The following is a 26,862-nucleotide window of genomic DNA, read 5'->3' as shown; positions in this document are numbered from 1 at the left end:
TTTTACTGTATGTGCACTGAATATTTTAAATATACTGTATATAACCTGTATATATACTAAATAGTTCTGATTTCAAAAGTGTCCATATGCATATATATTTCTTTCAAAATAGTATATTTGTACATAAACAGAGACACACACTGCTGCTTAGGCATTTCAAGTTGATCCAGTAGTGCCAGTAAGTAAGTATTCAAGAAATTAAGACTTTACAAACACTGTAATTCAGAACACTGTTTATTCATATAATAAACTGTGGGTCAGCAAGTTCATTTAGATTAGAGATGTTACAATGAAATATTCTAAGATGAAAGATAAGCAACAGAACACTAACTCTTTTGTGGTAATTTTTAATTTTAAAAACCTGGGTAAAGGAAAATCTATTATATATTTTAGAGTTTATTGCCTCAAACTCACCTAACTGATAGGACTGTTATGGAAAAGCACAGCAGCAGCCACATAAGTAAACATGTAGACAGTCAAAGAAATCAAAGCTAGGTAATTAGATATAAATACACCTTGTGAGTTATTAAATACCTTCTTCATTTCCTCACAAATTTATAATAAATTAGTAGCTACACACTCAGTTCTGGCAGAGCTGTGCTAAACACAGTATGTGCATGTGTCTTTATAAATAGTATTCTGGTTGATGTGCTTCAGTAAGTGTTACGTTCACACAATTTTGGTTTTAAGGTACAGCTGTGCTCTGACACAACCACGGCAGAAACCAAGTAGTGCCTGCAACAGAAACTGTTTCGCAACCTATTTTTGGAACATATAATACTCAGCCATCTCAATTATTTCAAGAAGTTAGAAGACTTTTTCTTTTTTAGTTTAAATTGCAATTTGGAAGAACTCTGAGTACTTAATTCTTGCCACTGTTATATGCTTTCCATATGATCTCAAATATATCCTGCATTCTCCAACCTGTGCACCATGCTGACCTAAGGAAATGTCAGTTGAATAAGAAAACTAAGAGATTCTAAAGAAAAACTGGAATTATAAAGTATCTGACAGATGACTACTCAAAAGCAATTTTCAGCTCTTCAATATGTATGTCTTGGGGTGACCTTATGATGTGTATCCCATATCGCTGCCTATGCCCAGAAATTAATTTTTGTGCCTTTCTATGCCTCTAAACTGAGCCTGAGAGGGGGAAGGAAAAAACTGAGCAAAACTTTTTCAAAGCAGTTTGCAGCTTGTTCAAGGTCACAAAAAGATAGCAGGTTTTTTTTTTTCTCCAGCTGCGGCAGGGGAGCAAGGAAGCACCCGGCTTGCTGCTTTCCAGTCAGCTTTTGGCCAGTTGTTTTGGTTTCTTGTTTTCTGGAGAGAGACTGAGAGTTGGACTTTGCTTTTCCTTCTCTGGAATTCTGGATTTTCTCCCTTTTCTACAGGACTGCTTTCAACCTCAGAGCACATCGGGAAGACTTTCCATCGGGCACAGAGGGCCTGGCCCTGGCCCAAGCCCCAGCTCCAAGGAGACCAAAGGGAGGACTCGAACACGTTCCCAGGTTTTTCCTCCACAGCGAAACATTTTATCATTTAGCCTTATTTTCCTTTTCCCGTGTGTTTGGTAAAGAAATAGTTTTATCTCCTTCACTTTCCTTCGAGGAAAATTTATTTTTTCCCAAACCTGGGGGGGGGAAGGGGTGGTTGTGCCTTCTCTCAGAGGATATATATTTCTAAATTTGGCCAAACCGGAACATACATCAGCTTACTCTCTGAATAGTTTTCTGTACAAAAAATCAAGGGAAGGGAGGGGGAGCCAATTCTCTTCAGAGTTTTCCTTGCATGTTCCTTGTACTTTCACTGTTGTACAGAATAGTATCCAAATATATCATACTATATACATACATCTCTTCCATATAGAATACATAATATTAACTTATTCTTCTGTACAGTACATTATATTTCCTTGTACTACTGAACAAATACTGCATTTCTTGTTGACACTGATGAGTGAAATAAGAATTATGTGGATCAGATACTCATAGACAAGAAGATTAAGAGAATACTGATTTTTTTTTTTTTCTCAATTCATAAATCAATATGTGATCTGTCAAGATTCATAATGATCCATAAGAATAACATTTCAAAGAACTAGCATGAAAATTGCGTATTACGTGATACTCCTCCAGCGTTTATATATCATTCATATATATCTACTCAAATGTTTTGCCTCAATAGTAAAGAATTTGTCTGTTCCACAGCGGGAAATATATGTAAAATAAAATATAACACAAAATTTTTAACAATGCCAAACAGATGCAAAACTGGAGGAGAAACATAATGCATTACTTCCTATGGCCATGATAAACTGGTAGCCTTTAAAAGGAACAAACAACCTCAACATCTTTTAACACAAACCAAGTATGTCCTGTCTCCACCGACAAGAAAGCTAGCGCATATTTCTGTGTCTTGGATGTCTGCTACATCCTCCTCAGTTATTTCTACTGATCAAACTAAGCACTATTTATTTAATTATTAGAAACTGCTCCTACGCTGTTCATAGAACTGTTTAATGAATGGGAGGTAATCTACCTCTGTTTGCATCAAGCGAATAAATTTAGCTATTTAATTTTGTGGTACTAAGCATTATTTTTAGAGGGACACAAGGACAGGCAACTGTAATAAACCTGATAACACTCAATCCTCATCTTCATGGATCTTATAAATGCTGAGTAAACATTTTTTGCATTAATCTTTCAAACAAGTCTTTATCCTGTGTTCTCACCAAAAAACTGCCCTCTTTTATGTAGCAATGGAATTTATAACATCGAATAACTGGCTGTCTACTTTCTAGGTCAGATTCTGATTTCAACTGTATCTCAGAAGATGAGAAAAAATGGCTTCAAATGATTTAATATAAGCCACTGGAAACAATTTACATTGTAGAAATACCAACACCAATGCAGTGAAGAGATACCAAACTATCTAATCAAACATCTTTTCAGACAGAATGAGTTTCGATGTCTTTCATGTTCCTACAGTTTTTAGTCTATATTATTTGGAGAACTGTTAGTATTGATTTACTTCACATACATTAATGGAGGAAATGTTTCTAGAGCAAGATATTTCACCAGAGAATGCACAACAATGTCTAGAATCCTAATAAATACTGTTATGTCTGAAATGAGTTATCTCAGTAGTGACTTGGGCTCAGATTTATTGTACAGTTCATCAACTTCTCAGCATGCTGGATAATGAATGTTTCATTTACATTGCTAATTGCCAAGCCATGGTTCCTTCAACCTTTAACCCTTACGCTTTATCACATTATCACCATATGTCAATATAATTGCATTCAACATTCCAAACTACTAACTTTTTCATGAGGTCAAGAGATTCTCTTTTTTAAAGCTTTACCAGTGGGATATCTTTAAAACTACCAAGAAAACCAGTAGTATATAGACAGTGAGCAGCTAAGGCAATTTTTTCTTCAGGAAAACTGCTTCCATCTAACCCAAAATAAGTTCTTTTCTGTTGAAATCATCATTTGCCCACTGTAACTAAATCACTTACAGTTCTGTGAAGAGCTTCACCTTTACTGTCTGTAATTACAAAACACTATTAACTAAGTCGTAATACGAAATATCTTCTGTATCTGCATGCTCTTTAATCTGTGGAATTATGCAATTATTTTCACATCTTAATTTTCATCCTGCTTTGTCCCAAAAATTAAAGTTTTTTACTGCAGGTACCATCCAAGATGTTGTCTTAGGCTACGTTGCTGTTACAAAAGCATTGCCACTCATTGCTTACATTTATACTTTCCCTCAACGAAAACTGGACTGTATCTCACCTCCACAATATGTTAACTCACTCTGCACCTGAAAATCCCTTCCTTTCTGTTGACTTTCACCATGAATACTTCTTTCATCCCTGAATGCACTGTCAAATGCAAAGTTCAAGCCAAATCATACCCAGAATAAGCTGTTCTGGAAAACGACTTTACTACTGAGTGTAAGTGAATCAGTTTTACTGCTTGTATATGGTCAAACTTAAGACAGAAATGTACTCCTGGTTGGTAACAGTTACATCAGCAGAGACTCTGGACCTTCTCCATTTCTTTGGGCCAAGAAACTTTGGCAAGATACCTTCTTAGAACAATTCGGAAATACAGAAAGTTAGAAATTTATTTCTCAGTATTTGAGTCAGAAATCTAGATGCATTCTCAGAGACAGAATTAAGCAAACTACATTAGAATAAAGAAAATGGGTAATGAAGACAAAAGAGAGTGAGCCTAATTCATCTTCCATGTAGCAAGACTTTCACATTACACGGCAGGTAGACATATCTGGTGTATATGTGTATATATATATATACACAGAGACATAAATGGACAGCACACTTTTATATGGCATGCAGTGCCACAAATCAGCAGCTCCATCTCTAAGAAAAATACTATGGCACAATCTTGAAACCCACAAGTTGGTGGAAGCTTCAAGCTGGTTTATATCACACTTACACTGTTTTATGGCTTTATGTTCTGTACATAGCAGCTCACTCCCCTCTTCCACCATAATTTCATCTCTCTTCTTTGACTCTTGGAATGGCCCTCCTGGCCAAACACCAAATCCCTAAAGGCTCCTTTCTACCAGTTGCTTCTCTTGCCAAATTCTACCACAGAAACCTTGCTTAACTCTACGCAAAGAGCACGACAAAATAATAACCGCACTTGAAAATTTTAAAGTATAATGGAGTTGCAGGCATGAACACTCAGTATATCTTGAGGCTCATATACCACTCCCTTTCAACTTGCAACTATAAAAAAGTAAGTTTTAGCACATATTGTTGTTAGCATGACCCTCTTCCCTAACTGCAGATAATCCCTTTTCAAATCATCTGCACTATCCACCCAGTAAACATCCATTTATTAGTGCTAAACTGATCATCTTCTGGGATGTCACAGGAAGGGACTGCTTCTCCTCCCTGCTAGCTTGGACAAGACACAGCCTTCTGATTTACCTATACATAAAACATGAGGGAAGTCTGGAACCAGAATCATAAACCCCCTTTGAACTAGATTAAGACCAGAAATGTATGTTTTCTTTGAAGTGTTTCAATCCATTAAAAATAAATATAAAAACATTTTATAAAATCAAATTCCATGTTACCACTGAGAAATGAATATTCCCTCATGCACACCAGCTGAGACAGAATATAAGTATTTCACTCAAAAGAACTCCTAAATATGAGGAACTTTTAGCAGTATATGCCAAACAATGTGTTCCTAGGAAATTCAAGCATGTGGTTATTCATTTCCAGCTGCTTCCGTGGAGTCAAACTTTGTTTTTATGTTAACAGGTAACATTATTATCACATTTTGTGAAGGATAGTGACATAAAGCACAGGTACATCACTGATGGTGCAGAGGGCCATTTGAAAATATGCTTGTTTTCTTAGTCTTTAATGTGGATTAAAAAAAATACAGCCAAATTCTATATATGTAACTTTAAATGTGTTCAGAATGTGAGTTCATGATGACTGAGTGTACAATACACGAAGGATCACTCATCACTTAATTTACTTCAACCTCCCAACTACTTCCAGTTGACACAAGAAACTGTAAATTTACATTTTTCTAAAATGGTTTAAGGCATAAAATCCAGACTCCTAAATAGTCACCAGTGGCCCCTGACTTCAGCTAACTGATACTTGTAGAAATTTAAATGTGTAAATTGTGAAATGACTTCTTTCAGGGTTCTGTTCACCTGGGCATCTTGAAAACCTTACTTTGAGTTTTACAGTTACACTGCTAGTACCCAAAGTCCACAGTAAGAGAGGCTGAGGCTTGGCTTCTGCATAAATATTAGTTTATATTACAAAACAAAATTCCATTACCTCAGAGGATCTGTGTAACTGACTGGAACACTGTAAACAATTAAGCTAATGATATACATGATATACACGAAGGAAGAATTCATAGTAGATGATAAAACAACCAATACTTTATTCAGTTATAAGTATTCACAGATTAGTTTGTGGAGAAGACCAACAAGACTCAGCACACTAGAGCAGTACAAAATAACCAGTAACAAACAGGAAAAACAAAACTGGTCATTCCAATTAACCCCCTATGCATTAGAATGAACAAGGGGAAATCAAACATAACTGCACATATTAATATACAAGTCAAACATGCAACCTGGATCACACTGGCAACCTCTGGTGATCATGCTAAGACAAACATTTAGCAGGATCCAATGAAAGAGTTTTGCATTTATTTGAACTAAATACCTCCAGATGCTATAAACTGAATATTATCTCTTGAAGACTCGGAAAAAATATTGCCTAAAGGAAATTGTATCATGATTGTTCAATGTAAGACTAATGCACTTCTTCTAAATCAGAATCATGAACAGTTCTGAATTACCATAGAATCAAGAATGGCCTGGGTTGGAAGGGACCTTAAAGATCATCTAGTTCCAACCCACTTGCCATGGGCAGGAACACATTTCACTAGACCAGGTTGCTCAGAGTCCCATCCAACCTGGCCTTGAACACTTCCATGGATGGGGCATCCACAACTTCTCTGGACAACCTGTTCCAGTGCCTCATCATCTTCACAGGGAAGAATTTCTTCGTAGTACCTAACCTAAATCTACTCTCTTTTAGCTCGAAGCCATCTCCCCTTGTCCTGTCTCTACATGCTCTTCTAACGAGTCTCTCTCCATCTTTCTTGTAGGCTCTCTCCAGGTACTGGAAAGTTGCAATTAGATCACCCCAAAGCTTTCCCTTCCCCATGATGAATAATCCCAATTCTCTCAGCCTTTCCTCACAGGAGAGGTGCTCCATCCCCCTGATCAACTTGGTGACCTCCTCTGGACTCTCTCCAACAGGTCCATATGTCCCTCCTGTGCTGGGGACCCCAGAGCTGGATGCAACACTGCAGGTGGGGTCTCACCAGAGCAGAGCAGAGGGGCAGAATCCCCTCCCTGGCCCTGCTGCCCGCACTGCTTTGGATGCAGCTCAGGACACGTTTGGCTTTCTGAGCTGTGAGTGCACATGGCTGGGGTGTGTCCAGCCTCTCCTCCACCAGCACCCCCAAGTCCTTCTCAGCTGAATCCATATCTGGAATGGGAATGTGCAGGTTTCTTGCTGGAACAGACAGCATCCAGGCAAAAAGGAGTGTATATGCATTACCAAGGTCTAATGTCCAACCGTAAGAGAAAGGGCACGATGCAAACCACTGGTTTTTTTAAGGCATTTTCTTTTGTAGCTATTTCATGTTTGCAATTGCAATATGAAGTGCATAATGATAGCCATTTCTATTATTCAGAACAATGCATCTGTTTATGCGATGGAGTTTCTTTTGCTCAGATATGCCTGCTCCTAAACGTAAAACAGATGTTTCTGGGGTATTTTTAAATATAGCAATGCAGACCCACCCGTGGAAAAAACTCTTTCTTTGGGCTGGAAGCACTGATTAAAGAGTAGTCACTTGGGTTGACCAAGCTCTGAGTCCTTGAAGGACAGTAATGGCAGCAAAGCCCCTAGGGAAAAAGAAAGCCCACAGAGAGAAAGAAAGCATACACAATAGTAAGAGAAAGCCCCAGGAGCTCATTGGAGATGGGAGGTTTTCAAAATATTGATGCTATCAATTTCCACGGCTGTGGTTGAGAAAATACCGTACCATTATTTATTTTTTGATTTATTTTATACCTCCTTCTGTGCCTGATCCAAATCCTAGCAGTGGCCCAGAAGATGAACACATTCATTTAGTTGGTGATCCTCTTGCAGAAGCCCAGGAAAAGCTAAAGCACCCCATCCCACAGCAAGAAAAGTGATGTTTTCCACCAACTGCCCTTCATGGAGAAAGCACAGCCCTGGGGCAGCTGGCAGCATGCCAGACCAGAGCAAGGAAGGTGTCATTTACACACTGCCACGCAAGCTCCAGCAAATCAGTCTCACGGCAAGAAAAGCGCAGCATTTCAGTCTTCACAAACTCCCAGCAGAGTGAAAATACACACATACTCAACTAAGTGCTACAACTATACGGGATGAACCTGAATAAGCTGATTTCAGTTAAAAAAAAAAAATGGAGTGAAGGAAGAGTATTAATATTTTCATTGCCTTTTTTTTTCTGTTCACTCACTGTGTGTTTACCATAAATTAGACCTGCTGAGAGTGTAATGCTGAGCAACCCATATGGCAAATACTCAACTGAGAGATGTGAAAGGAAAATCACTTTTTTGTTTCTGCATTATCTCTAGCCCCTTTATTTAGAAAGTCTTCTTTAATAGCAAATGCTGAGAAGCAACCTAGCTAACACTGCTTATATAAGAAAAGATAAGGTGACAAACATTTTAGACCAAAACAACGTATTTTCAGAAGAATATGATTCAATATGTCATGAAAGAGGACAAAAAAATTACACTTAAATCAGAGTTAAGATTTTTGGTTCTAAAACACAATTACAGACGTTCTTGGTCGTAAAGTTGCCATTTATTATTCAAACTCATCCTCAAGTCCTTCTTCCAATGTAAAAATCTACAGCTAGTCTAAGTCCATGGTGTTCTACCAACTGAAGAGCTGACCTAACAGTTCCCATTTAAGGTACAAAATTAATTTATTCCAACTTTTTTCCTTTGTCACTAGACTTACAGCGACAAATACTGACAATGAAACAAGCATACACAGAGGTCTGTCATCCATGAAATCTAAGAAACAATCAAGTCCTGCATGTGGAATCCAGGCACAGATTGCTGACCATATCTCTCTGGCAATCTTGCAGTGGGAAAAATAAAGAAGAATGGACTGAAGATGATTCCTTGTGGACCGTGTTTACTCTTACCTTTCTTTTTCTCTAAGTCTAGGTCTTCGCTCCCCACCTTCCTGCCCCCCACCCTTGTAAAGGATGGAGAGAGAATCAAGTTTTATAAAATTTCTCTGAAAATGTGACTAAGGCAACAACAGCAGTAAGACCAGAAGGATAAAATGCCACCAAGTTACAATATATCTAGCAGTGGCATCTTTCCTCTTGTAGAAAGTGGCAGAACCGGTAACAAACACCAACTGATCTATTTTGTTTGTAAAGGTAGCATCCAGGGAAGGAGAGATTTTTTTTCCCAAGGGCTTTAGTTGTTCACGCAAAGGAGGAAGAAAAAACATCTCACAATGAAAATAGATAGTTTTTCAGGTTCTCTGTTTCATTTCACTACCAACTCTATAATCTTGTTTGACCTGAGCCACAGAATCAAGCAGGCCATATTCAGACATTTTCATTTTTTCTCACAGAACTGAGAGACATCCTCCCAAAGTGTGAAAGGGTTGTATACATGCCTCAATTCCCCACTAATGCAAAAAATATGATTTTTCTTATTTGGGGAAGATAAAATAAGCAGCTGCCACTGTTTTGCTCTGGCATAAATTTTGTGGCCTCAATAGGTTTTTCCTCACCTAAGTGAGCCTAGGTATTGTGTTTATATTCTGTTCAAAACTAAGAATTCTGGAAGGCAGACACACAACAGGCATACGAAATTCTGACACATTGAGAGCTACACGATCACAGCTGAAGAAAGTACCCTATTCTGCTTGCGTTTTGCCTTTTTATTTTTTAATCTAAACAGTAATGAAAACTCTCAGGCTTTGTACAAAATCACAAAAATTATGTTAACGTGAGAAATTAAAATCTCTCCATACCTAAGTTTTCAGTCAAAGGATGATATTTTTATTAACCACAAATCACAAATAAGGAGAGTTACAGAACTCAAAATACTGAGATTTACTCTTCAGACAAAGTAATTAAAAAAAAAAAAAAAGCAGTCAGGAGAAAAACAAATGTAGACCTTGAACACTTCCTACTCCTTTTCTTTTTGTAATTAAGAAATTCAATCTGCCCTTAGTAACTTTGGTTAAAGACATTGTTTCATTTCAGAAATGCAACAATTTCAGGACTAAAAATTATATATTCGCACACAGAATTTCTTATGGAGAAAATAATAAAGGTGTTTATTTATGAATAAATTTTTGTTTATGAAAGCAATGCAAGATTACCCTGAAGGAATTATCATTTTATACTTTACCAAGTCTATACGGAAAAAGAAAAAATGGTAAAGAAGTAAAATGCTGCAGTAGTCACAGTATACACAGGAGTTCTGAATGTTGGTTTTTCTGCCACAAAAAGCATGCAGGTTAGACTTAATATGTATTCATTTAAGTACACAAAATCTAACCAAGCAATTTAGCTATGGAGTTGCATAGGATATTATATTTTTGGTGAATATCATTCATTCAGCAGCTTTATGATGAAAACTGTATTTCATTAGAGACACATAGAAGCTGTGAATAATTCTGCAAACAGAAGTGGTGACCTTTCTGAGAAAATTTTATCTGTCTCCTAGAAAAAGAGAAAGGAAAATTGCAGTCTTTGTTAAAATTAGTGTTCTTAGCAAATCTGTATTTGAAAACTCAAATAAGGGCTGAAGGCTTTCAACTTGAATTTCAATTTTGTAATTTTTTTTAATCCCTGTACTGTAAATCAAATATATTAAAATGTATATAAAATCAAATAAACCCCGAAGTTTCTGGTCAGACAAAACACTTGACTTCAAGTCCTGAGAGTGTACCCAGTTACACGGAGTCAAAAAATGGATCTTTCCCATCGTCATCTAAACAGAGAACATATGTGCATTGTAAAAATCTTTCAGAGCGCTTGACCTGCCAAATTCAAAATTCCAAAATATTTCCACATCTTAAAATACCCAATAGTTTCAGGACTAGGCTTCTGATATGTAGTAGAAGGTATAAAATTCAGTGGTGTATGATAAAAACATAGGCTATTGTAATGTTTACAAGTGCTAAGCATTACTTTACATTAAGAGTTCAGAAGATGTTTCAGGATGTGCTTTGCCAAAGAGATGGAACAAAAGCAACATTTCAAGACGTATCAAACATACTTCATGGGTTTTCTACATTAAAATATCACTATTCTAAATAAATATTACACGATTTTGAAAGTGGATGGATTTTTAAACTTTTTAATTAAAAACACAAAAGCAGTCACCAAGGAGAATATTTGTTTAGAAATACACTGTATCTCTCTTCACTTCCTGTTGACAAATTTGCTGGCTTCTGTAGTACAGTAACACTAACACTAGCAAACTCAAAATGTCTTTTTACTCAAAGCTAGACTGATACTGTAATGTTGGATCAACAGTTCAATGTTCTAATTAATGTGTTTCCCACACAATAGCAAAGAAAAAACAAAAACTAAATAGCAGAAAATACGATTTCTCTAATATTCCTATTGTCATCCCTATTACCACTTCTTATATTCTTATGCATTATGGCCAGATCTTAAAATGCTAAACGTTCATCCTAGGTTTTACACTGAATTTGTTTTAAAAGTACATTATATTTCATAGAAACAACTCTTTATGCTGAACGTTTCTCAAAACAGCACCTCCCGCTGTCAATGTCTATGCCCCATAAGCAGCTAAGCTGAGTGCTACTGACAAGAACTGGAAGAGTATACAAATGATAAATTAGTCAGCTTTGTAGAAGTCAGAAATACAGGCCAATAATGATACTGTAGATTATAGTATTTTACTTAGCTGAAAGACAGTGCATATTTTACAGCTGTATTTCATAAAGAAACCACCTTAATTTATTTAAACACATTTCAGAAACAATACAAAAGAAAATAGTCTATCTTTTTGAACAATGTACCTGTGAGCACAAGCACATTTTTACTGTAATGTTAGTAAATTGTTTATGCTCATTCCTTTAATAATTCTCATAGGTATTTTACTTTGTTTATTAACTTTTGAACCAAGACTGAACTAAATCATTAAAGGCAAAATTGTAAATGATAGCTTGGGCTGAATTAGACCAAATGTCACACTAATTATAACCAATGAAATCTATGCAATTTCTTCAGATACCAAAATAAAAGTGAAATCCTAAAGACATACCACTGCACACCTGATACCAGTGTCTACCTTGTGCATTTTTTAAGTGATACTGCAAGTACAAAAAATTCTGATGCTTCTGGCTCACTATCTGTTACGTCAGTACTATAGAATAAAATAATCAAATACACCTTGCGAAAACTCAAAAATGAGTACATGCTGAGTTGGGAAGGTTTTTAAATGTAATGGTTTCAGTCAGTTTTACAAGTTTACATTTTTCTCATATCTCAAGAGACTGTAGTAATACCTTGCCTAACATCCTACATGACTTCATGCAAAAGCATCTCACTGATTGGGGGAACTATAGCTCGTACCACCCCCATATCATCTTCTGAAAGGAATATGGTCTTGACAGGAAAACTATAAGCAATCCCACTAATCACTGTAACCAAGGTCATTTTTGCTGCCTTTTGATTTCACATACTTAATTAGGAAGCACTTCTTTGAATCATAGAATAACAAGTTAGGAGTGATCTCAAGGATGATCTAGAACAAAGTTTTTTGACAAAAGCACTCGAGACAAGGTGGTCCAGCACCCTGCCCAGATGAATCTTAAAAGTGCCTAATGTTGAGAAATACAGCACTTCGCTGGGGAGATTATTCCAATGACTGACCATTCTCATTGTGAAAAATTTTCCTCTTGTGTCTATCTAATCAGAATCTCTCCCGCAATAACTGTTGTATCCATTATCCTTCATTTTTTCCATGTGACTCCTTGTAAAAACAGAGTCTCCATCTTTTTTGTAGACACTCTTTAAATACTAGAACCCAGTGTTAAGGTCTCACCTAAGCCTTCTTTTCTAACATGCCAGGCTTCCTAGTCCTTTGATCATCTCTGTGGCCCTTCTCCCCACCCTCTCCAGCCTGTCCAAATCTTTTTTGTATAGTGGGGACCAAAACTCATGACAGTATTCCAGGTGTGGCCAGACAAACGCTGACAAGAATGGGACAATCTCTGCTGATGATGCCCTTGTGAATGCAGCTCTGGATCTCACCGGGTTCCTTTGCTGCAGCAGCACCCTGTTCACTCATACTGAGCTTGTCACTCACTGGGACTCCCAGGTCGCTTTCCACAGAGCTGCTTCCCAGACTTGTGCTCCCAGCCCGTGCTGCGCTCCTGGATTTGCTTTCCCAGTGTAAGACCTTATACTTGTCCTTGTTGAACTTCGTAAGGTTCTTCTTTGCCTGCTTTCCAGCCTACACACGTTTTCCTGCAGGTTGGCTCTTCCTTCCAAAGTGTCCACTTGATCCCTGAGTGATTTTAAGTGCTCTGGATGAAGACATGAAACAGCGCTGGGCCCAACACCAGTCCTGGGGGTCCCACTTGTGCCAGGCTGCCAGTTGGAAAAGGAGGCATTTACCCCACTCTGGGTGCTGCCTGTGGGTCAGTTCCCCACCCCCTGCACAGGCAGCTTGTCCAGGCTGTTACACAACAGCTTCACCAGGAGGCTGTGAGAGACCATAGAGAAAGCCTTGCAGAAACACAGGCAGACAGTGTCCATGGCCTGCCCCATATCAGCCAAGCAGGTTACTTTGCTGTAGAAGGCAATCAGGTTTGTCAAGCACAATTTTCCCTTGGCGAATCCATGCTGGCTTTTCCCAACCACCTGATTCATCTGACTTGCAATTAATTCTCCCAGGAGGATTTTTTTCATAACTTTTTCAGGGCCTATAATTTCCTGGATCCTCCTTTAAGCCCTTCTTGTAGATGGGGTGACATTACCCTTCTTCCAGTCTTCTGGGATGTCTCCTGATCTCCACAACTTCTCAAAGATTATGGACAGCAGCCTCACAATGACCCCAGCCAGCTCTCTAATACTCTTGAGTGGATATTGTCAGGTCCTATCTATTTGCAGGGGTCAAGTTCCTGTAATAGCCCACACAGCAACTTTTCCTTCACTGACAGTGGGTCTGTGTTTGCATCAACATGGACTTTTGTTTCCAGGGTCTGGGACCCAACTGTGCTGGCGACAACAGAGATGAAGGACGTGTTGAGAACTTCTGCCTTTTCGGTGTTGTTGGTGACTAATTCACCTCTCCCATTTAACACTAGGCCAGTAGTTTCCTCCTGTTTCTGCTTGTTGTTTATATATTCAAAGACCCCTTTCTTGTAGTTTCTGACATCTCTTGCCACTTTCAATTCAAGCTGAGTCTTGCTTTTCTAACAGCATCTCATGCCCTGGCAATGTTCTCCTGGTTCTCAACAGATTTTAAATTCCTTTTCCATCTCTGGTGTGCTTCTCTCTTTTGGTCTTGAACAGACTCAGAAGCTCACAGTTACACCAAGAGGGTCTCTTGTTCCACCTACTTCCCTTCCCTTTGAAGAGGATGAATTGGTTTTGTGCTTCCATGAGAGCAACCTCGAAACACTCCCTGCAGTCACTAGCTCCTTTATTCTCTGTGGAAGCTTCCCTTTCAACTGAGCTCTGCTCTTCTAAAATCTAAAACCTCTGCCTTAGTACTAACCTTCAGAATGCACAGCCAGACCCCAAACTCCACACTGTGATCACTGCAGCCAAAGCCACCACTGAGCGAGATACTACAAAGCTGGTTTCCTTGGTTAGTGAGCAGCAAGTCCAGCTGTGCCTCATTCCTGGTTAACACATCTAACATTTGTAGGAGGAAGCAGTCCTCTATGCATTCCAGGAACTTGACACGTTTTGTGACCTGCTGTATTGCTCTACCAAGAATGTCTGGATAGTTGAAGACACCTAAAAGACCCAAGATCTGTTATCTAGAGCTTGCTTAAATGACCCAAATATTGCTTCCTTGCCCTTATTGTCTTGGTTTGGAGATCGGTCTTGGAGATGACCCCTTTAACCTTGACCCAGAGGGATTTGATACGGCTTCCATAGTCACTGTAGTTGACTTCTATACATTCAAGGTTCTCCTTAACCTAAAGTGCAACTCCCCCTCCTCTCCTCCCCTGACTCTCTTTATAAACAGCCTGTAGCCATCCATCATATTTCTCCAGTCATGTGAGTGATCCTATCATGCTTCAGTTACTCCTATGATACCCTAACTTTCTAACTGGGTGTCAAGTTCCTAGTGTTTATTCTCCAGGCTGTGAGCATTGGTATAAATACACTTGAGGTGGCTGGTCTTGTCCTTATCATGGGAGGCAGCTAAGGAATAGTTGTCACTGCTCTGACTGGCCTGGCTTATTTCCCAGTTGGCTGCAACAGCAACCACTTAAAACCACCACTTAAATGGTTCTCCCCACCAGATTCCTTTCACACCTTTAGAGAAGAGTCACTACAGAGAATTCAGCTTGCCTGTTTAATCTCTCCACACCTTGGATTGTACTCATTACAACTGGGGTACTTTGGTTGACCTGAGGCATCAACTGAACAACTATTGTCTCCAGAAGACGGCAGTCAGATGTCTAAGCACGAGTACGGTATTTACATCAATGCACGTGTGGCTGCATTACTCAGTCATATGAGGTTATGAATTCACCCTCCTAATACTTCTGAAAAAGCAAATGAAAGTATGGTTAAGCTTTATGTACTATATATGTTATAAATTTTCCTAAGGCACATATCGCACACTGACATTTTAAGACCTTAATTAAGGTTGATTTATTTACAAATGGTATGTTTTCAACTCTCAAAAATGATGTATTTAATGTTTTATTTTTAAACACAATTAAAAAATAATATATAAATATATACATACTGCAAATGTAATACAGATAACAAATTCATTTAAGCCCATTTATGCACATTAGTGACACACCATGTGGCAGAAAGACTAGGACTACAAGAAGACCCCGTGGCGATTTATTTTATATTAAATCCCTAATGGCCTCTTCTCATCTTTGCAAAAATATGCACAAAAGTCCAGACTATGCAGCCATTGAAATGAATGGTTATTTATTTGCTAAACGAGAACCCTATGTTTAATGTTCCTTAGACATAAGGTAGTCTGCAAAAGTCGCATTCCTACAGCTCCATACATCATTTATTTTACATACCCTAACTTCTCACAACAGGCATCAGAAAAATACTTTTGAACCGCATTGCTATTGTAAGTTGCTGCAAATTTTGTTTCCAATTCCATTACTGGAAGATTAAATGTTAACATGTTTACTTGGGTTTGCTTCTTGCTTTGTTTTTAGCATTAAAAACAAATTCATGGACCAATCTGCCATTTAAAATACGTTTAGATTTACACTGAAAGAAAAAAGTTCTCAAATACACAATATATACACATAATCATTACAGATAGACAACAAAAGTTCAAATCTTCAAAGAAACACATTGTAATCTCACATATTTGGGTGTAATGGTCTACCTAGCACTTGTTTGACATGCTTCAGCTAAGACAGAGGTTCCTGATTTGCTCTACAGAAGTATTAAAAACATCACTTTTCAAAATGCAGAAACAAAATTGTCCAAATTAGTAAAACAGTGGCAATTCTTACTACAAAATAGCCTTAAAATTAAACTGTACCTCCAGGATCAGACTATTTTTTCAAAGGAAGATGATAAACTGTGCACCCAAACATTTCTGTATTTCTTAAGTTACTGTTGCTGGAACAGCCACTCTAAGTTCCTCTGAGAACTTTGCGGCACAAAGCCACAAAGGGGGAAGCTGTTAAAAGAGAAATAACTTCCTGCTGGTACCATCCCCAACTCATTTGGACTGTGGAGGCTACCTAAGAACACCCAAGCTTCCCATGGCAGCATGAACTTGCAGGTCACTTTCTTGAGGAAACAACACTAGTGACAGCAGCCTCCAGTGGGGCTCTGACATGCTCTCTAAGCCTTTAGAAGTGGCATACAACCTCTACAACCTGGAAACTGTCTTTATGAAGTAGGTGGATGCCATGGCCAGAGGCATGAACCTCAACAGACCAGTCAGCCTTCAGAACATACACACTCCCTTGTCTTTCACAGTCAGTAGCAGACAATCATAGACGTTATCTTCAACTGACTGGACTGCTTCCTCATGTGGTAATTTATTTTCTATATTCGTAAGTTCTGTGAGCAGTTAGAATAAATTTTCATGAACCAACAGATAAAAGACTTAGTCCAACAAGCATATTATTAATCTATGCTATAATGAGCCATTTCAACTAAACTGAACACTCATGAAACATGGATTGTTCTCCCAGTGCACCACACTTAAAAAGGCAGAGAACAGAGTCCACTTTACAACAGAAGTATTCCTCTCTCAGGAAAAAAAATCACTTTCCCAGAAAGTCACATTGAGAAGACATTCTCATTTCCAAGAGAATTCCAGCAGAGAAGCAGCAAAAGATACTCTCAGGGTATAACATAATGTAACAGAAATTAACTGTAACACATGCATTGAATTTTGCTACAATATCCTATGAGTAATCATTATTATGACCTGGGGAAACTTTCCGGCAAAGGCAACAAAAATAACTGTGATCTGGGCAGTGTCACTTTTATTTTGTCATTCTCTTCAAAAATAAAGTGGTTATGCATGTGAAATCCAAGCAGCATACACTCTGCCAGTCACTGGTGACATAGGTCTGATTTCATCATACAGCTTTAATGCCACCTAAATCCATGAAGGCCAGAAATGCCTATGCAAAGCTGCATATAGACTCTTAGAGAAACCTAAACACATCCACACAAAATGACTATCCTATAGAAAGCATTTCAGTGGCCGATACTTTTGCATATTTGTTGCTTTTTAAGAAAAAAAAGTGACCTTGTGATACTTCTGAAGAAGCAAAAACACAAACACACTAGAGATTCAACACCTGTTACCAAGCCTGTTCTTCACGTTTCCTTAATATTTAATCAGGTAACGTCTGTGGAGCACTTTGAGGATGAATAACAAATTACCATTATTATTGCTGAGAAAATAATGAATTCATTAAAGTTTGTGTATTCTGAGTTCATAACAGAATTCTAAACTGAATAGAGAGGTCTGGACAGTTTTGTCAGTAATTTCCTTATATGTATTGTGCTTCTGATACTGGGTAAAGCAACTACGTGTGATTCCTACTGCTAATAATACTGAGTAAAAAAACATCTTTTGCTGGTCAAGCACCAAAAATGAGGGTGGTCAGAAAATGTTTGAACAAAGAGCAGTAATGCTGCTGCCTTGTTGGGGCTATCTAAAAACAGAGGCTAGACAAAATTCAGAGGATAAAAGTGGGTATTTATTGAAGGGCCTTCAATAAGGTACACTACAGGCAGACAGGGCCCTAGGGCTACACCCAAAATGGACAATGGGTCACGAGTTTTTCACACTTTTATAAGTTTGGTTCATTTGCATATCAAGGTTACTTCTCCAATTACAATTTCAGGTAATGATGTCATTACCCACCCCAAGTTTGTTGCCCCTTTTTTGAGTCTTTGTTTACATGTTTTGGGGCCTGGAACAACAAGGTGTCCTCGAGTCTCAGGCCTAGAGAAGATTTTTTATGTCTAACCAGAACGGGAGAACAGTAGCTAAGAGGCTATATGGAGTTCTAGAGTTAGACACTAAAACTGTACTAGTTACTGTACTAAAGCACTACAGGATCTGAAAAACATAAAAGCCAAAACCCTAAGGCATCATTGCAGCAAATGCAAAACTCATCTCTATCCCAATAACTGCAAACATTACACCTAACACCATTGAAAAGCTAGCCCTTTCTGGCACCAACTGTTCACAGCAGAACAACAGACAGCAAAAAGCAGAGGAAGGAAGGTACCTGTGACTTCCAGAAAGAAATCCCATCAAAAATACTAGTAATAAAATTCCTTAACAGACTGGGACTAAGAATCATCTAACATCAGTAAAATCTGTTCAGTTTGTTCTTACAGGTAAATGAATCTCCTCTGCCCTCCATTGTGGGGTATGCCCAGCCCTTGCCCTGGAGGGATCTCTGCTGAGATAAGAGATTTTGCAATTGCCCAGCAGGACTCCCTGGAAAGGAAACCACTTCTTTGGTCACGGCGAGTAAAGGCAGACCCACAATCCTTTAGGAGACCCTAGGCAGATCATTCTGTAACCCATTGGTCCTCACCCATCCCAGATCCTCTGTAACCCATTGGTCCTTTATTGATCCCCTGTATCCCTATAAAAGCAAGCTCTCTGGGCCCCTGCAGAGAGAGAGCTCTCATCCCTGGCTTTCCCCTTCGCCAGAGGGGACCCACAATAAAGCTCCCTTCGTGCGGAACCAGCCACACGGGCCTTCTCGTCTCTCTCTGGTCTGGCTTGGCCTGGAGGCTGTCCTGCAGAGCTGAGCTGGAATCACGAGCTGGTATCACTAAAGAGCTGACAGCTTCTGCAAGGGCCCTCCTGCCAGCAGCTGAGGGAAGACACCGGGCCTCGGGAAGGCGATTCCTTTTGGGACCATCTCCCCAGACCGGTCACCTCTTCCTGGGTCAGAGCCGCTGACCCCCCCTTTCCAGCTGTAATACTCCATAATGACCACTAGCTATGTAAGAAAAACAATTATGAAGCATTTACTACTTGACCACCACATCTTAACACTTCTTTGGCAAGGTAAGTCAGCATCACATGTTACAGTGTCACTGAAAAAAGGCTAAAAATTTGCCTGCTTTGAGGTCTAGGAACACCTACTGTTGACAAAGTCAAATTGTGAGATCCAGCCAAATGGAAGACAAGTTCCGAATTACAATTAATTTGAGCATAAAGAGTAGCAAAGATGAGTTCAGATTTACCTGGAGCTTAGATCTGTGGAGGGCAAGGTCTGTATTCTGCATAGCTATTAAACATGATTTAATGCAAAATAAACAAGAAGAAGATGTAATGCTAAAGCTAGCTCCTTATTAGCTCCTAGCTCTGTCCGCCATTAACTGAAAGTGACAGAGTAAAAGAGAAAGATTTAAAACAAAAGGAGATTAAGATTTTATTAAGAATATTTTAAAATCCCATTTTCTCTTTCACGGATTTATCTTACAGGGATTTATCTTACAGGGATTTATCTTTCCCCATCCCCTTTCCTCCCAGCCTCAGCAAATTTTCAGGATCAAATATGGTTCATAAAGCAATGCAGTTTTCGTGGTATAGATTGCTTAATATTGAAACAACTAACAGAAAACGAATAGATTCTCTTTCATTTCTTGAAGCTTTGCTACCCAATTTGCTTTGTATATTTTAGTATGCAAGCAGAAATCCAGAGATAATTATTAGCTGGATTGTACCAAAAACTTCTTCAACCACAGAAGCACCTTATTTTTTGTAAAAAGCGTCACAAGACACATATTGTAGGAAATCCTAGGACATACAATGGAAGAACTATTCAAGAGAATTACTTTTTTTTTAAGTAGCACTTGAGGTATAAAAAAAGTTTTGATTTACTGCAAAAGTAGATGACAATTTCTTTGACATTTCAAATACTTTTGTATGGGTGACTTGCAAGCAAATGAAGAGACTGAAAATTACAAATACGTACTATATAAAAATGTCTTTGTTATTGAGATTTTCTTCAGACCACTTAGGTTTTAATATTAATCAATATGTCAGTATGCAAACTTCAATCAGAAATAATAGTGTCACGTCATACTTGTCCAGTGATCTAAGCATTCATACTTTTAAAATAATATTTTTACAGAATATCCAGAAACACATATCTCTCCTTCAGGTAGATAGCCACTGACATCTGTAACATTAATGTCTTGAGATAACAATTCAAAGCATACTACACAAGAGTTTTCCCTAAGCCTTTACAAAATGTTTGGGACTGCTCAAGAAACAAAATCCAAGTAGTCACTTGCAGGTTGTCTCAGGGATACTCATAAAGACAAATCTATAGTTTCGATTGAAAAGATCAAAATTTTACTAATGTCTGGCCTGTTGAGGTACTTCTGTTTCTACCAATAGGCATTTAATTTAGGCAGTGTGGCAATGGACTAACTTCATTACACAGTTTCAAAACAGATTTCTAGAAGGCATGTCCCCTCAAAAAGCTGAGAGCTGACTTTATAAAATTTAATGCCACACTGTAAGTGAAAGGTAGGACAAAGTCCTAGTTAGTAACTACCAACTGAAGTATAACAGAACGCTCACACCTTCAATTCACCCAAAGGCTGCAATTTGTTTATGCCATTGTTTTTAACACATCCTGGTACAATTTAATGGGAGGGAATAATCATAATATCATAATCGTGTAACTCAGATAACAAACAGCTATTACTTCTCTCAAAGTTAATTAAATCATTGAAAATTCTGCTCATACTGAAAAAATATTGAGAAAATAACTTGTTCACAATCTGTTTTAAAGAACCATCTCCATATGCAATAAGGCTGTTTAACATGTTGTTTTAAGATTCCTCTTACCTCCAGTGACATGTACACAGTGCTAATTGCTACTTTGATTTCTCCATCTGAAATCTCCTTGAGATCCTTGAGCATAATCTCCTCAATAATCACACCTGCTTGAGAAAAGAAATGAATTTCCATATATATAAATATCTACAGCTGACATATGCATCAACATAAATTAAAAACACAGCTTAGACTTTAATGCTGAACCTTCTGTATTTCAGCATATCATATGAGAGAATTAAAACCAATATTAATATTTCAATGCTTAATGTTTCTAGAGGGATTTTTTTTAAGGAAGAGATTTAAGGGAGGATACACACTAACAATAAGTATGAAGAATTAAGTCTCCTGCAACACCTGTGCTCCTGTGTGAACATTCAATTTTTTAAGTGTACATAATTCCAGCTGATGATAAATGTATAGATAGACCATTTCTGTGGTCTAACATGAAATCACCAATATAAAATACTTCTGAAATAACTAATATATTGAAAAGCACCTGTGGAAATATTCAAAAGCAAGCCACTTAAGATATTCTCTAAACACAGCCATTAAACGTTTCTGACCTTCTTCACAAATTGATAACACCAATGGGTTTTTCTTATGTCCATCAAACCATTCATGAACTAAGTATATATTTATATATATTTATATTTATTGAAACATTATCATCGGAATTGCAACCAGACATACTGGCGTGTTTAAGCACACTGTATTGAAAATCCAGGTTACTAAGCTTCCCTCATTGGAGATGTTTGTCTAAAATGCTGTAAAGATCCTCAAAACAAATACATGTTATGTAGAAGAACATAGTTATGTCATGTGATTGCAATACAGACATGATAGACAAATGTCTATGTAAAGAATGCTGCAAGCCACCTATCTTAGTGCAGGGCAACAACTAAAATGTCCACCAACCTTTACAGCATAGGAATTTAACACTCACCATGTGCTTGTATTAATGATTTTCAAGAGGGAAATAAATACCAACTTGAGTCAAGGAAATTAATCCTTTCATTACTATTCCTGTACAGAGTCCAGCTACCGCATTCAATCCAGCAACAAGATGAACATTTACACATCTGTAATTTTAAAAATTTTGCATATAACCTATAGACTTTCTGGTGGGCTGCAACCTATTGTGCCTCAAATAAAAAATTAATTCAGGCCAATAAATCATTATTTCTGCATGAAACTGGGAAATTTTTTTGCTGAATTGTCCTAATACTGCCTGAAATAACAGGTAAATAAGGTAAAATACTCAGCAGTGGTTACATCCTTCAAGGGGCTTCTGAAACTCAGCAGCATCCTACTAACAGAAAAGTCACATGCAATATATGCTTATGTCATATGAATATACACTAAATATGTACCTTATAATACATATAAAACAGGAGCTATAAGCAAAACGAGTGCATGACAGTGCCCTCCTCATGTCTCATGTGACATACATAAATTACTGGCAACCAGTACCAAGTAGACTAAACCTACTACATATATACTTGTCCAAGTTTTGCATTTGATATTAGGGAAAACTTCATGACAAACAATACTAAACCATTTTCCCTGGCAACTGACAGAACTAAGAACTGATGTCTATAAAAGTCACTTTCACTGCCACTTTCCAATCTAGACAGCATACAGTTCGTTCCTGAACTAAGACTACCTGAGTGGAGGAACTTAAGAGAATTAATATGAACGTTTACAGACCGGAACTAAATTAGCTTGTGATCTCACTGAAAGAAAGGGCAAAGGAAGCAGCACCTCAAATTCTGTCCTTATCTCCCAGATAGGGCAGCTGTCTTAGGCTGATGGTCGAAATTTAGATTTCTGCATATCGGCAGATAGAGAACAACAAGAAAAGACCCTGAGTCTGCACAGACCCTGTGTTTACCTGATGTATCTAACAGAGAAATATCTCAGGAATTTAACACTCACTCTTTGGTAACAACTTGGCAGCAAATTCTAGTAAAAAAATGTAAGAGTTATTGCAACAATTTTCTTCAGGTTTTCACAGCATTCCTTTAAAAGCCTGCTACTAAATTTTGGGTTTGAACATTGCCACTTTAGATCACTGAATATTTCTGTTCGGTACTTCTATCAAAAGAAAGGAAAAGAATTTCAACTTTCTCACTGCTTCCTTAATCTTAGTCTGATGTCAAATTCACTTCACCTGTACATAGTAGTAAACTTGGGAAGAGTCATAAAACAAAATCTAGCTGCACACCACATAGGCAATTGCAACACAATTTCTGCACATGGGCTGACATATTTATTATGTCCATGTGAATCAACATAAATTCTTGATGAGCATACACTTGTAAAAACAATATATGAAAAAAATTAATGTTAATTTTATCTGTAAAAACAATACAAGATTATTTATGAGCTTAGTAGTTCCTAAAGAAATCACAATTCCATGATTTAGAATGTAAGCAACTTAATTTAAAATTAATATACTACATTTAACTGTCAATGAAGACAGCATGCTGCACCTATTTCCATCACACACAATAAAATAATATTCTGATATGGTTACATAAATAAATTTGAAACAGGTCTGAAAAATGGAAGGAAGTTGCACTACCTTGGGCATTAAACTGAGTCTCTTGAAGAACAGAGATAATTTGCTCTCGTGGTGGAAGATCTGGAAACTTTTCTTCCAAGATTGACAGTACTTTCTCCTGCTGCTCTGTAATTCTGTCAGCCTCCAAAGACATGCACTTGAAGAGAATGCTTCCTGAAACATTGAAAGACAAAAAATCAGTGTCTCCTGTAAGTATCAAAGAGGTACTACAGAAACAAGAAGGTTTACTGTATTGCTTCCCAAGCCCCTTCCTTCTTGGAGGTTGTTTCCTCTGAGAGTTCACTGAATTCACACAGAAACATCCTCCTAACATGAAGGTCCTAAATCTGAACTAGGCGCCTCTTCGGTGCTTCTGCTACAGCTAACTGGCTGGTCCCAGGGCTGCCACGGTGTGCAGCATGCTTCTGTACACCCACCCAACACAGCTGTGCAGCACAGCCAGCAGCAGCCAACAGCACACCAGCCTATATTCCTCTCTCCAAGCACTAGACTAAGCGCTGGTGTGTTCTGAAACATAAATCCACATTGTCAGCCTTCCTTCTACAGACATGTCAGTGAACTCCTACAATGGACAAAAGGAAGAAATACTTTACTGTTAGGATGGTGAGCCACCAGAACAGAAGATGTGGATGTCCCATCCATTGGAAGTGTTCAAGGCCCAGCTGGACCAGGCTCTGAGCAACCTGGAACTGTGAAAGGTATCCCTGTCCATGGCAGTGGTGCTGGAACTAAATGATCTTAAAGTCATTGGCCGTTGTGGTATAACTCACTCTGGCTAACTCTTGTCAATGGATGCATCAAAAAAACACCAATTAAGATAATCAAAATTTCAAAATTTAAGAGGGACATAACCCAGTAAATAACTTTATAGTGATTGGAATCATCTTACAATGCAGAAGTGAGAGTGATGTCTTTTCAGACAACTATGTCCTGCACACAAAGTCACCCTTTCATTCCCTGGAGATTGGGATCCCGTTTATTAATATACCCAAAGATAGTGTTTGCTTCCAATCACCCACAGTAAAGTGAAGATAATAAAATCTTATACTTCAGCATTGAAATTATTTATTATTCTATTGTGCACAAGAATTTAAAACAAGTGTATGATTTCATTGCATCATGCTGGGTCAATGAGGAAATGAGTACATTTCTGAGTACATGTAAGATAGTTACTGCAAAACAAAGTGTTTAGGCTTTAGTACAGAGCAAAAAAGAATAAACAAAAAACCTTGACACTGCCACCCTCAATCTCATCCAATGAGCTAGGATCCAAACATCTACTATATATTCATTTTTCTTTTCTCCTACAATGTCATCACATGAAATAACAAACAGCATTTCTTCAAATTTCACAAAGCACTTGCAACAAAAGAATTGTGCCATGCTAAGTAAATTATTAGTTATTAGACAAATCCAGTGTGGATTCAATAATAAATAATGCTTAATAAGCCAAAAGGTGCTCCCCATCAGACACTAATTTCTGGAATTAAACACAAATACATGACGTTCTATTCTGTGTTTCTATTACAGATATTGTAACTGCCAATATTCTTTTCATTCACAGCAGTTTTTTATGTCAGTCTTTCAATCACTTTAACACAATGCTCCTGCTCTATTTGATAGTATTAAAAATATTCAATAAATATAGACTGCATGAAAATCATGTCTACTGATCCAGATTGACATTTCTAAATTTAGGTACACAAACCTGGCTCCATAACAAGCACATTTCAATTTCTACAGGTAAATAACTGATAAATAAAGCACCCAGGATATCTATACCCATTACCCATACCCCACTCAAGGCCTAGTTTTCAGTCCCTCTAACAGGAAGACAATTTCTCAATCAGCAGCTTCCATGATAATTCATCTAAAAATATCCCTTTGTTGTTCAACCCCATAGCAGATAACAGTGCTTGTGCTACATATATATTCTTGAGATATATGCTATAACTTGGGAACAGTGGCGACCAGAATGAATTAGACACCCCACAACACGCCTTCAGTCACCAGAGAGCTGCATCTGGAAAAATGGCAGCTCAGGGACCAGGCTGCCGGAAATATTTTAGCAACAGCAATTGTCTGGTTTTTTTTCTTCCTCCAGAAACAGAAAGGGAAATTGTTCATGCATACACAAAGGAAATGGAGACTCCAGCAGAATGTGCTGGATCTACAGTGTGTGCTCAAATTCATCATACCTACTGGAGGGAGGCTGCAGCATATCCCATTAAGCCTTCCAGCAGCACTAGGATGAGTTAGGCAGTCTGTCCATCTGCACAGAACCTCAGATACACACAATGTATGGAACTTTTACCACAGCTGTGTGTGCTTCAGGGAATGGAACATTTGAGTAAGACCAAGAAGAGAAAATCCTAATATAAACATACAGGAAAATGCAGAAGAACAAGAGTTGTGAGTTGTATATCCAACCAAGCTCACCAGTTTGGAAGTAAACATGACGTGAGCTTCACTCACCATAGGCAAGACACCTTAAAAAGGTTTTTAAAAGGCTGCTTTTGTCACTAGTCACAACAATACTGTAGTGCTTGCAATTGATAACTCTTCTACTAGGATGAAAGCCAGAAAAGGATCATTCTCAAATTACTAGGATGTTACTAGCAAGCCCTAAGATCAACATTTACTTGTCCTTTCATACTATGATCATTCTTCAATTCTGTCCTCATCAGCAGGAAAGAAAGGCACACCTCATCTCTCCCAGGCATCCTCAGTATTCCTATGAGGGTTAAGATACCATGTAGTTTAGAAAAAGAGTTCACTTAAGGTAATTTTGCTTGACCAAAGATCATTAGTCCATTTAGTCATGTGTCGTCTCATAAATACCTGCTGTAAAAGCAATACATGGTCTCAGAAATCTCCTGCAGATTTTACTGAGTGCTGGTACAACTCCCCCAGGGTTTCTGAAAGCATAATGGTGGCTGCTCTGTCTGCTTACAAGCAGAGAAAAAAATATATAATACGCAATACAAGATTCAATATTATTTCTTGTGTACATCACACTTTACCACATTTTTTTTTTTTCTGAAGAAGAGGTCACTGGAAAATCGGCTAAGGCTCTTAAAAAATGTGCATTTTATTCTTTTT

The 26,862-nt window shown here is 38.0% G+C and overlaps 1 protein-coding gene across 14 annotated transcripts in view; it reads right to left on the bottom strand.

Annotated features, from left to right (window-relative positions):
• PRUNE2 (prune homolog 2 with BCH domain) overlaps positions 1-26,862 on the bottom strand; it is a 138,120-nt gene that overhangs the window by 77,910 nt on the left and 33,348 nt on the right. For 11 of the 14 annotated variants that reach the window (XM_042033145.1, XM_042033149.1, XM_042033147.1 and 8 more), the window contains exons 5-6: positions 23,761-23,913; positions 21,186-21,283 (exon numbers count right to left, since the gene is read on the bottom strand). In XM_042033145.1, the coding sequence (XP_041889079.1) occupies positions 21,186-21,283; positions 23,761-23,913 (251 nt within the window). The remainder of the gene's footprint in view (positions 1-21,185; positions 21,284-23,760; positions 23,914-26,862) is intronic. The other 3 variants (XM_042033146.1, XM_042033150.1, XM_042033160.1) reach the window with 1 other exon arrangement.

Source organism: Corvus kubaryi, unplaced genomic scaffold, assembly GCF_017639235.1.
Source record: "Corvus kubaryi isolate FWS band 111438036 unplaced genomic scaffold, C.kubaryi_AGA036_p1.0 37357, whole genome shotgun sequence".
Classification (NCBI taxonomy): Eukaryota; Metazoa; Chordata; class Aves; order Passeriformes; family Corvidae; genus Corvus; species Corvus kubaryi.
This window is presented reverse-complemented; position numbering and strand designations above follow the sequence as displayed.